Source organism: Arachis ipaensis, chromosome B9 (assembly GCF_059453495.1).
Source record: "Arachis ipaensis isolate K30076 ecotype BB chromosome B9, ASM5945349v1, whole genome shotgun sequence".
Lineage (NCBI taxonomy): Eukaryota > Viridiplantae > Streptophyta > Magnoliopsida > Fabales > Fabaceae > Arachis > Arachis ipaensis.
The window spans coordinates 143,254,090-143,268,043 of record NC_142444.1 but is presented as its reverse complement, the minus strand read 5'-3'; the positions used below and the strand labels follow the sequence as shown (position 1 = coordinate 143,268,043).

Sequence of the window (13,954 nt, the reverse complement as noted above, 5' to 3'; positions counted from 1 at the left end):
GATTGTGACTACCGAGGTTATAGGCCAAGAGAAAATGGAGTTTGTCGCGTAGTTAAGTCGCAAACAAGGTAGGAATTTTTCTTAATTTTTTTATATTACAGAATTATTATAAATAGATATTGATGTGAAAAATATATTTCTGTGATTATGTGAGTCTTATGTACGTGGTTGTTTACTGGATTGAATTATTGATTGCTGAGTGGTGTGTGGTTGTTGATAAAAATGAATTTGAAAAGTTAAATCATTTGAGTAAGATGAAAAATGGTTTTTCTTGGTTTTGGAGTTGAATTGGTATTGAAAAATGAGTTTATATAGAAAATGGTTGAAGTTTGAAGTGGTTTAATATTGAACCCGATTTGAAATCGACATTGGTTTAAAAGTTGGAAAGGATTTGATATTTGAAAATTGTTAGATATTGAAAATGGTTGAGAAGGGTTTGAGGAATGTTTGTATGGGACCCGAAAAGGGTGGCATAGTCCGAATTTTAAAGGAGATGATGTCAAAATTTTTATAAAAATTGGAGGTTTCGTTTAAAGTGCTTATTTAGAAAGATTTGGATTTTTATAATTTAATTTTGAATTATTAAGAAAAGGATTACGTTTTGAGATTGATTTATTTAGAAAAGAATGAAGTATGTTTTAAGTTTGAATTATTAATGGACGGAATGAGAGGAATGATGATGATTGAATGAGAATGAAGAATGATGAGATTATGATTTTAAAGTATGATTTTTGAATGAAATTGAATGATATTGAGAATGAATTTGAAAATGACATTTAATTTGATTGAGGTACTTGGGCAGTAGTAAGGATTGTGGTTTGTCCCACTTGCTCCAGATCAGTAATTGTGATACCTGGGTAGTAGCAGCAGTAGTGGATTACTCTACTTGCTCCAGGTTGAGTTTTTAAACACCCGCCTGGGTAGTAGCAGCAGTAGTGGTTTATTCCACTTGGGTTAAGCGGGTAGTAGCAAAGGGGTTGTAGCTCAGGTCCACCTGTTTCGCAATGGGTGTTTCTGTCCAAGATTAGCTACCAGGACATGTCGGGTTGGCTATATAACCGACAAATGATATCATCAGTCATAGGACAGACATGCATCATATGCATTTGCATGCTTTGTTTGGGTTTGAATTTGTTTTGGTTTGCCTAATTGCTTAACTGTTATTAACTGCTATCTGAGCTACTTATTGTAACTACTATTTATACTTGTGTTTTCTTTGTTTGTTTTGCCTGTGTTTATTCTGGTGTGGAACTTTGAGATTGAGTATTGATGCTGAATTGATGATGGTGTTGATTGATTGCGTAATTGGCCTTTGATTAAGATTTAGTAAAGTATGAAATATCAAGCTGGTTCAGCATAGACTTAATGAACCTATGTTTAAAATAGTTTGGTCATTCATACTGTTATGAAACTTTTAAGATCCTTTTATAAGAAAAGCGAGTTTTGGATTTCTGGATAATTAACTGACTTTTTTTAAAAGGTTTTGAATTTTTGGATGGTTAAACTGTTGGTTTTCAAAATATTCATAAGACAACGGGAATCACTGAGTTTGAAAATAGTTTTCTTATTAAATATCTTCTTATAACAATTCTGAAAATCTGTGGTGAGACCTGTAGTTAGATTCTCACCCCCTACAGGTTTATCTTTTCAGGAATCGGGCAAAGAAGCTTACGAAGAGTTTATTTACGTTTTACTTATTTGATATCGTTATACTAGTTTAGTCATTATTTATTTATCCCTCGCCAAAAAGGACTTAGTTATTGTGTGTGTGTGCGTGTGTGTGCGCGTGCGTGTGTGTTATTTATTTATCCCTCATCATTAATATTGTATCTTGTGTGTGCGTGTGTGTGTGTGCATTTTCAAACAAAAAGTATTTTCGGTTTTTAAAAAGAATAGTTTATACGGTTCGAATTTTGCAAAGGCTCCTATTTTATTATAAAGTATGGAAGTCGTTGTAATACTCCTCACTATCAGAGTGGTGCAGCCAAAACTGTGATATTCTGGTAGTAAGGGTGTTACATTATGGTACCAGAGTAGTCTTTTCTGTAGAGCTTGAAAAATGTACTGACTATGCTTCAGTTGCATATTCTGAGTGTCTGTCATGTTGTAGGTCTTGTCCTTATGACGAGAGTTAAAGTTTTATGCACATGTCTGTCTATCGATTAATATTGTTAGTCTATCATTACATATATTACGGTATTAAATTTGGCCGGCTTAATACTGATGGTTTATGTATATGAAATAGAACACTAACGGTAATCAAATTAGTTACAAATCAACTGCCACATGGCTTTCATCTCTAATACTAACACTAACTAACTCTTATTTTGTCTTTTCTGCCTCTTTATTGATCCCGCTTTCCACCTTGCATTAGGTGATTTGTTTGTTTTATAAAGCAATTAGATCTTGCTTCTTTAATTTTCTTCCAATCTAGAGGGTGGTTAAATAATAAAGATTAAAATAAAAAATGGCTAACTTATATAAAATAAAAAGCTGGTGGCCGTAGGTATTAGATTCTTTGAGCCGTCAGCAAAGCAAAGTGCATAGTGCTGCTTCTGCTGCACAAACGACGATATATATATATATGTATATCCTTTTTACTTTTTTGAGTTATAAGATACACAATCTTTCTTTTCCTAATTATGTTTCTTCTTTTGTTACAACACATATATACATAATCTATAGGTATTAATTAAAAAATTTTAAAAGATCAATTATAATATAAGACAACTATGTTAATTCTTTATTTTTTATTTTAAAATTCGAAAAATTAAAATAATAAATTTTTTTTGGTAATAGATCTATCTTTTAATTAGTTGTCTGGAGTTGATTTCACTCCTAGTTAATTTTTTTAGAAAAACTGAATTAATTAATATTTAAAAGCAACAAGAACTTAGCCACCACGCCACTACTAGATTAGTGGTGTGTAGAGCAACGAATAAGACGCAACAGTGACTGATTATATATATATATATAGCTATAAAATAATTTCATCCCCCACATTATAGGAAACAATCTAATTCTGTGATTGTTTTAGTGAGTGAACACATAACAAGTGCAGGTGTTGCCAATGGACAATCAACAACATTCTGATTGTGACAAGGACATTCCAAACCCATCACATTCACACGCTAGAAAAATTTCCGACGGAATCACATCATCGAACCAAGGTTTTTTTTTTTTTAATTTCCTCACGTAATCACGTTGATTTTCTTTTTGTTTTTATTTTTCCAAATTCATCTCTCTAGCAAACTAGCTAATGATACGGACTTACGAAGTATTTGGAGACTAGACTATATCTGGTTAATTATATATTAATTAGTATATATATATATATATATATATATATATATATATATATCTTTTAGAATTTTTTATTTTTAATATTGGAGTGGTAGTGGTGTTTTTTTAAAATGTGGATTATATTGTTGGGGTGTTATACTCAAATGTGGGATCGTTTAATTAGAGAAGCAGAAATCGGACCGTCCGATTTATTAGAGGTATAGAAATCGGACCGTCCGATTTGTGGGAGGTACACAAATTGGACCGTCCGATTTGTAGTAAAAAAAAATTTTTTTAGGTACAGAAATCGGAGCCACAGTTTTAAAAAATACCAAAAATTACAATGTTAAGATATATCACCACTTCTACTTCCATAACAAAAAAAATTAGCCTATCTTTTAATGTGACATTTTTTTCAGCATATACTGTTATATGATTATTGGTTGTTATCTCCTGCCAACATTACTAGTACTCAATTTTCTTTTAGGTATTAACATTAGCAACAACTCAAATGAAGATGGATGGCAAAACATTTTTTTTTAAAGATGTTTTGTTTAAAAGTGTGATTTATTTATTTAGTCATACTTTAAATAAAGATAACACTTTTATAAATATAAAAAAATCTAACCATCTAATCCATCATCCAAGGATTACATAAAGATAATTATAAAGTTTTTATTGTAGTATCCACCGTTACCATATTACCAAATATTTGAAATATGTACTCTTTGTGCCTGTATTCTAAAAGTACATTAGCTAAACATAAATTAATAGTTGTGTACTTGACCAGTATTTTATTTTACCTGTACGTAGTTCATGTTTTTTAAGTCTTTTAATTTTTTGAAAATAATCAGGGCTAACAAGTTTTATTCGGGAATATCGTCCATTACACGAAGCACTGAGAAAAGGTGATTTAGCCGAGACAGAAAAATATCTCATTAAAGACCATCCAGGATCACTTTGTGCAAAAATCACTTCTAATCACGAAACAGCACTTCACATTGCAATCATGTTTGGCCATCTAGACCTCGCTAAGAGGCTGGTGGAGTTGATGTCAGAAGAAGATCTTGCTTTGAAGAGCAGAAATGGCACCACCGCGCTTCACCTTGTTACTCTTCTCATTGAGAACGAGGACGAGATCATTGATGTTGCAAAGTGCATGGTTGAAAAAAACAAGAGATTAGTTACTTTGAGCGATACAAATGATTGGTTGCCGGTGACTCTGGCCTTGGACCTCGGCCACACTGAAATGGCTCGCTACCTTTACTCCCAAACCCCGTTTGAATTTTTCCAACCTCGACTTGGGAAACATGGTGTTGTGCTCCTCGTCCAATGCTACTACACCAACTTGTTTGGTAAGAGTTACACTATTATTAGAAAAATTATTTTTAATGATAATTTATTTTATTTTTAGCAGTAATAATGAGATATTAATTGTCTTATATTTGTCATTAAAAAATTTTAGCAATAATTATACAATTGTCAGATATTTTTTTAATAGTCACAAAAAATATATAATTGTCATTATAATAATAATATAATAATAATAATAACAAATATATAATTACTGCAAAAAAAATATTAATGAAATAAGATATACAGTAATTATTATATTATTGTTACTAAAAATTTATTACTAAAAATAATTTTTATTGTAATGTATTAGTTGGTTTACTTACATTATTTTTTAAATTAGAATTAAAATTTGTCATTCTAGCATACAAAATTTGATATATTTAATTAAATTATTTAATATAATACATACATATTAATATTTAATTATTATTTTCATAGGAAACCATTTTTACATGGTAGTCCCCTTGTCATAATTAACACTGCAATATTGATTCCTAAAGTATATTAACAGAAAGGTTAGAAGACCATAATTTATCGTTTTTAGTTATTAATATTTAAAAATATGAGATAAAATATGTTATTAAATTATTAGAATAAAAAAATTAGGTTAAAAGAATTGAATAATTAATGGCTAAACAATGATAAAAAATAATAAATTCTAATGACTCCTAATAATTTTCGTATATTAATATTGCAACAACAATTGAGATCAATAATTAAGATCGTATGATCGATTGAAATTTAAAAAGATACTGTATTCTGTTTTAATGATGGATCGTTTGGTTTATATATAAATTTTACAATAATTTAATTTTTTCTGCCCATCAATAATAATATGAAGACAAAAAAAAGTCAAAATTTATCTTATTTAATATTTATTAATTATTACAATAATTAATAAATATTACATAAAGATAAATTTTAACTAATTTTACCTAATTCTTCATGGTTATCAAATATTTTCGTCGATCTATATATATCCATGCATGATTATTCCATGTAAAAGCTTTAAGACAACATTATATTTATTATTTTTAATACAATTGACGGAAATAGATATAGCCCTGGATTTGATCGACCGTTGTCCAAAGTTAGTAGTGACGGACGGTAGAAGAGGGTTAAACTTTTTGGAGATGTTAGCAAATATGCCTTCGGAATTATTGCTAAGGAAAAATGTACCATTCTGGAAACGATGGCTAAACCCAAGTAAGTAATACCATATTTGTTATTTTTTAATTATTTTTTTTCTTTATGATAAACTTGATTAAGTCTCTAAAGTGGTCTCTCAAATTCGATTGGTACACTAATTTAACTTATAAAATTTCAATTGCACTAATTTATTTGGACCTCCAAAATGAACTCTAGATAACATACTAATCCTTTAATTTATTTATGACGTGAGTTGACAGCTAGACTTCTTTTCTTACCCTCCGTCATCTCTCTTTTTCCTTTCCCTTTTTCTCTCTTTTTTACCGTACCCTCCACTACCTTCTGTTGCAAGTTCCACCATACTATCTCCTCTAATCTCCTCCCCTCTTCCTTCACTCCTACACACACACTATCAAACATGTTCACCGTTAATACAATTAATATATCAATTTGATGATTAAACATACATGACAATCACAGCTCATAACAACTCTCAATTCAATATGAAGCGAGAGAGGGGGAGAGATAAGAGAGAGAAAGAGAGTTATTGGTAGAGCGACGAGGTCGAAGGTGGTGTCAACAACATCGGAGACGACACACACACGTACACACACTACCAAACATGTTCACCAATAATACAATTAATCCATCAATTTGATGACTAAACATGACAATCACACCTTATAACAACTCCCAATTCAATATGAAGTGAGCGAGAGAGAGAGAGAGGGGAAGAGAAAAAAGAAGAGAGGGTTATTGGTAGAGCGATGAGGTCGAAGGTGGTGTCAACAACATGGGAGATGACAGTATTAGCTACGATCTTAATGTCGTGGAGAGCTTGAACGATGAGCTGATTTCCGCCGAATGCAACAGTGACGTCGGCACCGGAGTGCTGTAGCACATCGACAATGATGACGGCCTTCATAGGCTCAGTGTGTTAGCAATTGGAACTAGGACCTAACAATTTCAAGATTAAACAGCACATGAGTAAGTAAAGGGAGTGAATAAGTATAATATTTTGTTTGGATTGTTATAATTATTTTGTCACTTTTTGAAAGGTTGAAGTCATTATTTTAATGAAGCTATTATTAGAAAACATCATTGAAGGAAATGAAAATAGCAGTAGATGCTATAACAGTGGAAGTGGAGAAAAAAAAATTGGAGGAGATAGTATAATGGCAGAGGAACTTGCAGAAAGAAGTGGTAAACAGTAGGAAGAAAGAGAGGGAGAGGTGGTGGAAGGAAAAAAAAAGAGAAAGAGAGGGATATAGATAAGATGAGAAAGAGGATAATAATAATGTGGGGTGAGTGATGATATTACGTGATAGTAGTGGTGCCACATTAGCAGTCTAGTTATTGACTCACGTTAAAAATAAATTAAAAGACTAATATATCATTTAAAATTCAATCTAAAATTTTAAATTAATGCAATTGAAATTTCAAGAATCAAAATTAGTGCACATACTGAATTCAGGGCCACTTTAAGAATTTAATAAGCTAAACTCAGATATAGATATATGGTTAATTCTTTATTAATCCAAGTGTCATAAATATATTGGTGGTACATGTATTAGCACATATTTGCGACAAACTCACTATTACATAATATATATTACAAACTAAAATGTTTCTTGAACTTAGAATATTTAAATATAGAAAAGCGTGGAGCGTTACCAATTTAAAATTACATATCCATGTGTTACGTAAGCATAGATAAATTTGCATAAATTGAGTACAAACATTTTTTCTTCTGTTTTTCATTTTTAATTTCTAAAGGGGATAATTCTGAATTTTTTATTTATAAATAAAATAAATATTTAATTACTAATATACATATTATTGAGTGTATCTAATTTTATTTTAATTTAAATAATTTATACGTAAATATTTTAAAAATAAATTAAAAGTAGAAATTCATTAACTAAATAAGTAGATATAGTTCTCGACTACACTCTCTTACATACTGATGTGACAATGTGGATAGATTCTCAGTATCCTTCAATTATTACAAAGAAAGCTCCATGCAATAATATTTCAGGGAGTCAATTGCAAGTTCTCGTTGAGAAGATACCAGGATCAGCTCAAAAAACTAAAAGAGATGATTTTGGGACGAATGCAAGTTCTGGTTAGTTTCTTCTTTAATTTGCCCTTAGGCAGTAATAATTTCTAGAAGATAAGAATGTAATACACTAATTAGATGAATTATTTGAGTAGAAAATGTAATTTATGAGAGTGTATAAAATAGAATCTAATTTTTATATATTAATATTGTAAATATACATAGATATTCAATAGTATATTGTTATATTAATAAAAATACAAATTTATTACTTAACTAAATAATTATTTAAATATATGAAAACAATTAAATAACCAAAAATAGATAAAAATTAATTACAACATTTAAATTTCTTTTAATTTAGAATTCTCTAAAGTTTTAAATTAAAATATTTTATCCAAATACATTCTGAATTAATAATTTCAATATTTTTGAACTTTGTTCATTGGTAATTTGTTATGATACTTTCTTTATATAAAAGTATTCATATTTTAATCAAATCAGTGTAGTTTATGATTTCAAAATTTAATTTTAATTAAATCACACACCCCGTAAAAATATTGATACATTGTAAATTTCATAAAATACCAACTCTTGTTTATTAAAATAACACGTGAATTATTCCTCTTATTTAATATATATATTTAAACATGGTATTTGGTAGATAATAAATTTATTAGTAGACAAAAAATAAAAAATTGGGTTACCAATTTAAATAAACTGCTAACCAATTTTATCAGAATACACATTATGCAAATTGGATATCGGAATGTATTTTTTTTCTAAATTATGTAAATTGCGACAGGGGTATTGCGGTTTACAAAAGGCACGTAATCTGCTACAGGAGTTTTGCGGATTACGTTGGCGAAAAACCATCACATAAACCGCTATAGGAGTGTCGCGGTTTATGTGTGTTTTTGATACGTGCATAAACCGCTACAGTGGTGTAGCGGTTTATGCCTTGTAAACTTTGCCTATAAATACCAAGATAGGGAGTGGGTTATTTGGAAAGAGTCATTTTCACACTTTCAGAAATGGATAGAGAGGAAAGCTTGATGGTTATAGTCCACTGTTCTGGTAAAATAAAAAAAAGTAACAGACATGGTGTTAAGTTCACGGATAAAGAACTGCTGAGCATTTTTATCCGTTCGACTGATACTTTGTCGGATCTGAAGAGGAACATATTACAGAAGGCAGGGTTAGCTGGGGCCAAGTCGGTGAAGAAGGTGTTCTACAAGATTCCGATGGCGGTCGTGTCGAGTGCTGTGCAGTATGAAACATTTGTCAAAGGATCAGATGAAGACATGGGGTATGAAACATCTGCGTGGCACTTCGGCAGCACAAGGGTAACTGGGAGGTTAGAAGGTACAACGGAGCCCACATATGCTTGGCCACATCGATATCGAGCGACCACCGACAGCTCGATTACCACGTAATTTGTGCGAGGATCTATCCCTTGGTTAGGGCAGATGCAACGGTTACCATAAAGGTGTTGCAAGAAGCTACTGAGTCAACCTAGGAATTCAGGCCTAGCTACAGAAAGGTGTGGAAGACAAAGCAGAAGGCAGTTGCCCAGATTTACAGGTATTGGGAAGAGTCATATGCGGAGTTGCCCTGGTGGATCCTTGGGATGCAAGCAACGATGGACCGAACCGTAGCTTTGTCGAAGACTGCTCCAGTGCGTGTTAGTGGTAAGGTTGATTAGTCTATGGAGTACTTTCATCGACTTTTCTGGACGTTCCCTCCATGCGTTGAGGCTTTTAAACATTGCAAGCCACTAATTAGCATTGACAGAATGCATCTGTATGGGAAGTATGGTGGGACTTTGCTTCTGGCTATTGCGCAAGATGGAAACTTGAATATATTGTCAGTTGTGTTTGCACTTGTTGAGAGGGAGAATGCTGAGTCGTGGACTTTTTTCTTATCCCACTTGCGTCAACATGTGACTCCACGGGAAGGAATTTTGGTGATTTCTGACAGACACAACAACATTAAGGCTGCACTAGAGGCACCGGACAGTGGTTGGAAACCACCTCATGCATATCAAGCGTATTGCATTTGACACGTTGCAGCCAATTTCGCTCTCAGTTTCAAGGATCAGGATGCAATACGGATGCTCGTGAATGCAGCATATGCAAAGACTGAGGCCGAGTTTGTCGTCCGAGGGCAGACAGCAGAGGCGCAGTTGGGATCAAGCCAACGGTTTTGCCAGGCCCTGGTCAAGGCGATAGAGCGCAACCTGAAAGATGCGAGGTACTTCACGGTTACTCTGTTCGACAGACATCAGTGTGAGTATACCGTGACTGAGACGACTCCTACCAGTAACTTCTCGCTTGGGACGTATTGGGTTTCCCTCAGAGATCGCACTTGTGAATGCGGGTACTTTCAAGCTCTCCATTACCCTTGCTGCCATGCAATGCTGTGCTCAGTCCCGGTTAGACTGGGCTATGTACGTCCATGAGGTTTATACCATGAGTAAGGTGTTCAGCGTCTACCGGATGGGATTTTTGCCTCCTATTCTAGAGGGTCTATGGCCACCGTACGCCGATCCTACTATCATCCCTGATCCTAACATGAGACGTGCCAGAGAAGGGCGACCGAGGTCAACAAGAATCCGTAACACCATGGATGAGGCCGATTTTGGTCGGCCGAAGCGATGTGGGCTATGCAGACAGACAGGATACACTCGCAGGACTTGCCCTCAGCGAGGATCCGCCCCAGTGCTGAGGCATAGGTGTCTTTAGGTCGTCAGGATCAGGTTGCATTTTTCTCTCCTTGTTTGTGTTCTTGTTTTGTTTTAGTCTTGCTTACTATTAAGTGAAGTTGTATTTGCTGATCGATTCTCTATGTACTAGTGATTCTCTTTGGGGTCTAATTTTCTTGATAATTCTATGAGTACAACAGACTAATTTCAATTAAATCAAAGCAGCAGCCTATGTTGCGCTATACACAAGTTAAACTTTCATCCAAAAAACTCATCCTCCATGAAAAATGAACTAAGTCTTTACAAAGCATAAACCGCTACACCCCTGTAGCGGTTTATGCACGTATCAAAAACACACATAAACCGTGACACCCATGTAGTGGTTTATGTGATGGTTCTTCGCCAACGTAATCCGCGACACCCCTGTAGCAGATTACGTGTATTTTGTAAACCGTGATACCCCTGTCGCGGTTTACATAGTTTAGGAAAAAAATACATTTCGATATCCAATTTGCATAATGTGTATTATGACAAAATTGGTTATCAGTTTATTTAAATTGGTAAATTGCCCTAAAAAATTGTTAAAATAACATTACTCTTATTTATCTCCTTTATTTTGTTCGGTGGTGCTCTTGGACTAGGCCTATTGCATCAATCGGTCAGGCGTATCTTGCATTTAATAGGTATGGAAGTTCTACTGCTACTCCTTAATTCCCTCTGGCTGCGACTATTTTATACTAACAGTTTTCAATGAATCAATGAATCTCAAAGTAAATTAAAGTAGTGCTATAGAACACCACAAAATTTAGGTCTGATTAGTTTTTATTTTTATTTTTAGTATTTTTTTTCTTCGTACAAGATTTATTTTCTTACACTGTATATATGTATGAATTAGTAAAAGAAAAGAATGACGTTATTAAAATATGAATAGTAATATCCATTTCATGATTATTATTATTAAGCTAGTAGTTGGAATGATATATAGTTTATTTGTGAATGGACCGTAGGAATCAAAAAGGCAAAAGCAGTTGAAAATGATAAGCAGTTTCCTCTACAAGCTGCGTTTAGTGCAATTTATAAGTTAAACGAAAGAGAGATTACAGCGGGTAGAATACGTGAAGCGATTCTTAAAGCAGCAAAACGAGGAAATCCTGAATTCATAGTGGAAGCAATAAGGATCCATTATCCTTTCTTGTGGAACACAAATGATGAGAATGGAAGGAACATATTCTTTTTGGCTGTTGAATTTCGCCAAGCAGCAGTTCTTAATCTCATCCATGGCCTTGCTATGAAGCATGTATTTGCAAACATGAGAGACAAAGGTGCCAACTGTTTGCTACACATGGCAGGCTTGCCTCCTCCATCATCACATCTTAATCGTATCTCTGGTGCACTTTTACAAATGCAAAGAGAAATGCAATGGTTTAAGGTAGGTTTGCTATCTTTTTCAAGGCCAATACAATTCTCTTTCAAAGATACTTACTTCCTGTTAATAATTTTTGAATCATGCTAAAGAAATAATAAGAAAAAGTTATCTTATTTAACTTATTATATTTAAAATTATTTATTTATTTTAGTAATAATTAAAGAATATAAAATAAAAAAATAAATGTATTAAAGATAATAAAAATATTAAATTTATTTAAATAAATATTTAAAAATACATAAAAAAATTAGAACAAAAATTTTTTCAATTGTCAAAAAAAAAAAAGAATAATTCATTACAGAAAAATTTCTTGACGTAAAATTTTAAAATTTTAAAGATCAAAATTTTTATTTTCTTAATCATGCTTTTAAAATACTCCATCAAATTTGATTTCTAAATTACTTTTTTTTAAAAATATATATTTAATATTTAATTATTTTTGTTATATTTTTTAATTTTTTTTAAATTTATTTGTCATTACTAAAGTTGTCGTTATCAGTTATATGAACCATCAAGTTTCGAATATAATTTTAAGAGGAGTGCTAGGGCTAGCAATTTTTGTGTTTTATAACTATAATTGGTCATCAATAGTATTTTTAATAGTGTGAGATTATATCCAATGGTGGGAGATCACTCACTTTTCTTTTGATGGTTAAGTGATGACCATAAAACACAAAAATTGCTGGCCCTAAACTTTCTCTAATTTTAATAGTTTATCCTATTCTTATTTATTAAATGTTTAATGAAATTCAGTTGTCTAAATAAATAAGCATTATAATTAGGTAATAAATAGAGGTAAAAGTAAAAATATTATGAAAAAAAATCAACTCATGCATATGCAGGAAGTCGAGAGTATCATACCACATATGAAGAAGGAATATTTGAACAGGGAGAATAAGACACCTAGAGATTTATTCACAGAAAACCATAGGGAATTGTTAAAACAAGGTGAGAAATGGACCAAAGCAAATGCAGGATCTTGTAGTGTTGTAGCAGCTCTTGTAGCCACCATTACATTTGCTGCTGCTTTCACGGTTCCTGGTGGCAATGACCAAATCAAGGGTTATCCAATTTTCTTACATAAAAGCTTATTTGTGTTATTTATGATATCAAATGCAACATCACTTTTCAGTTCCACAACTTCTCTTCTCATATTCCTGGCACTCCTCAATTCTCGCTATGCCGAGGATGATTTTCTCAAGTCATTGCCTTCAAAAATGATCATAGGGCTTTCCACTATGCTCTTTTCTCTAGCCAACATGATGCTGGCATTTTGTGCAGCACTTTTTCTAACGCTTAAAAGCCAGGCATGGATTGTTATTCCTGTAACTTTTCTTGGTTGTGTGCCAGTTATTTTTTACATTTGGTTGCAGTTTCCATTGCTTATTGAGATTATCATGTCAACTTATGGACCAGGAATTTTTAATAGAAATGTTAAGCGTTGGCCCTGATTGATGGAGTACAGTTACTTTCATTATGTAATAATAAGCACAGATTTGTGGTGGCAACAAATCAAATTAAGTGCATATATTCTCAGTGTATATATTGGAATTGTGTTCTTATTTATTCATGGGAAGTGTAATGATTGATACTCGTTATTAATTTGAACAAGTGTAATAACCCGTTCATGCACCCGATAAAATTTAAATTATAATTTTAAATTATTTTATTAAAATTAATTTAAATTGTAATAATTTAATTAATAAATAAATAATATAATGTGTATTATTTGTGTTTTTTTAAATATAATATTAAATATATTAACTCGAATGTAGCTATTAAGTGTATAAAAATTATGTTTGAATTATAAATTCTCTAAATGAAATTAATCTGTTTAAAATATTTAAATTACGATTTCAATCATAAATTACAATTATAATTTAAAAAAATTTTGATATGATATTATATTTTTTTCTCCACTTTATTATATTGCCATTCTTTCACAGCAATGTTAGATCAAGAAAATTCTAAATTTAAA

The 13,954-nt window shown here is 32.0% G+C and overlaps 1 protein-coding gene across 1 annotated transcript; it reads left to right on the top strand.

Moving 5' to 3' along the window:
• The first annotated feature begins 3,022 nt into the window (after window positions 1–3,022).
• Window positions 3,023–13,446, top strand: LOC107619809 (uncharacterized). The gene is made up of 7 exons (XM_016322088.3): window positions 3,023–3,170; window positions 4,137–4,637; window positions 5,695–5,844; window positions 7,826–7,912; window positions 11,192–11,233; window positions 11,558–11,979; window positions 12,819–13,446. The coding sequence occupies exons 1-7, from the start codon at window positions 3,071–3,073 to the stop codon at window positions 13,425–13,427; spliced, it is 1,911 nt and encodes a 636-aa protein (XP_016177574.1). The 5' UTR covers window positions 3,023–3,070; the 3' UTR covers window positions 13,428–13,446.
• The last annotated feature ends 508 nt before the right edge of the window (window positions 13,447–13,954 follow it).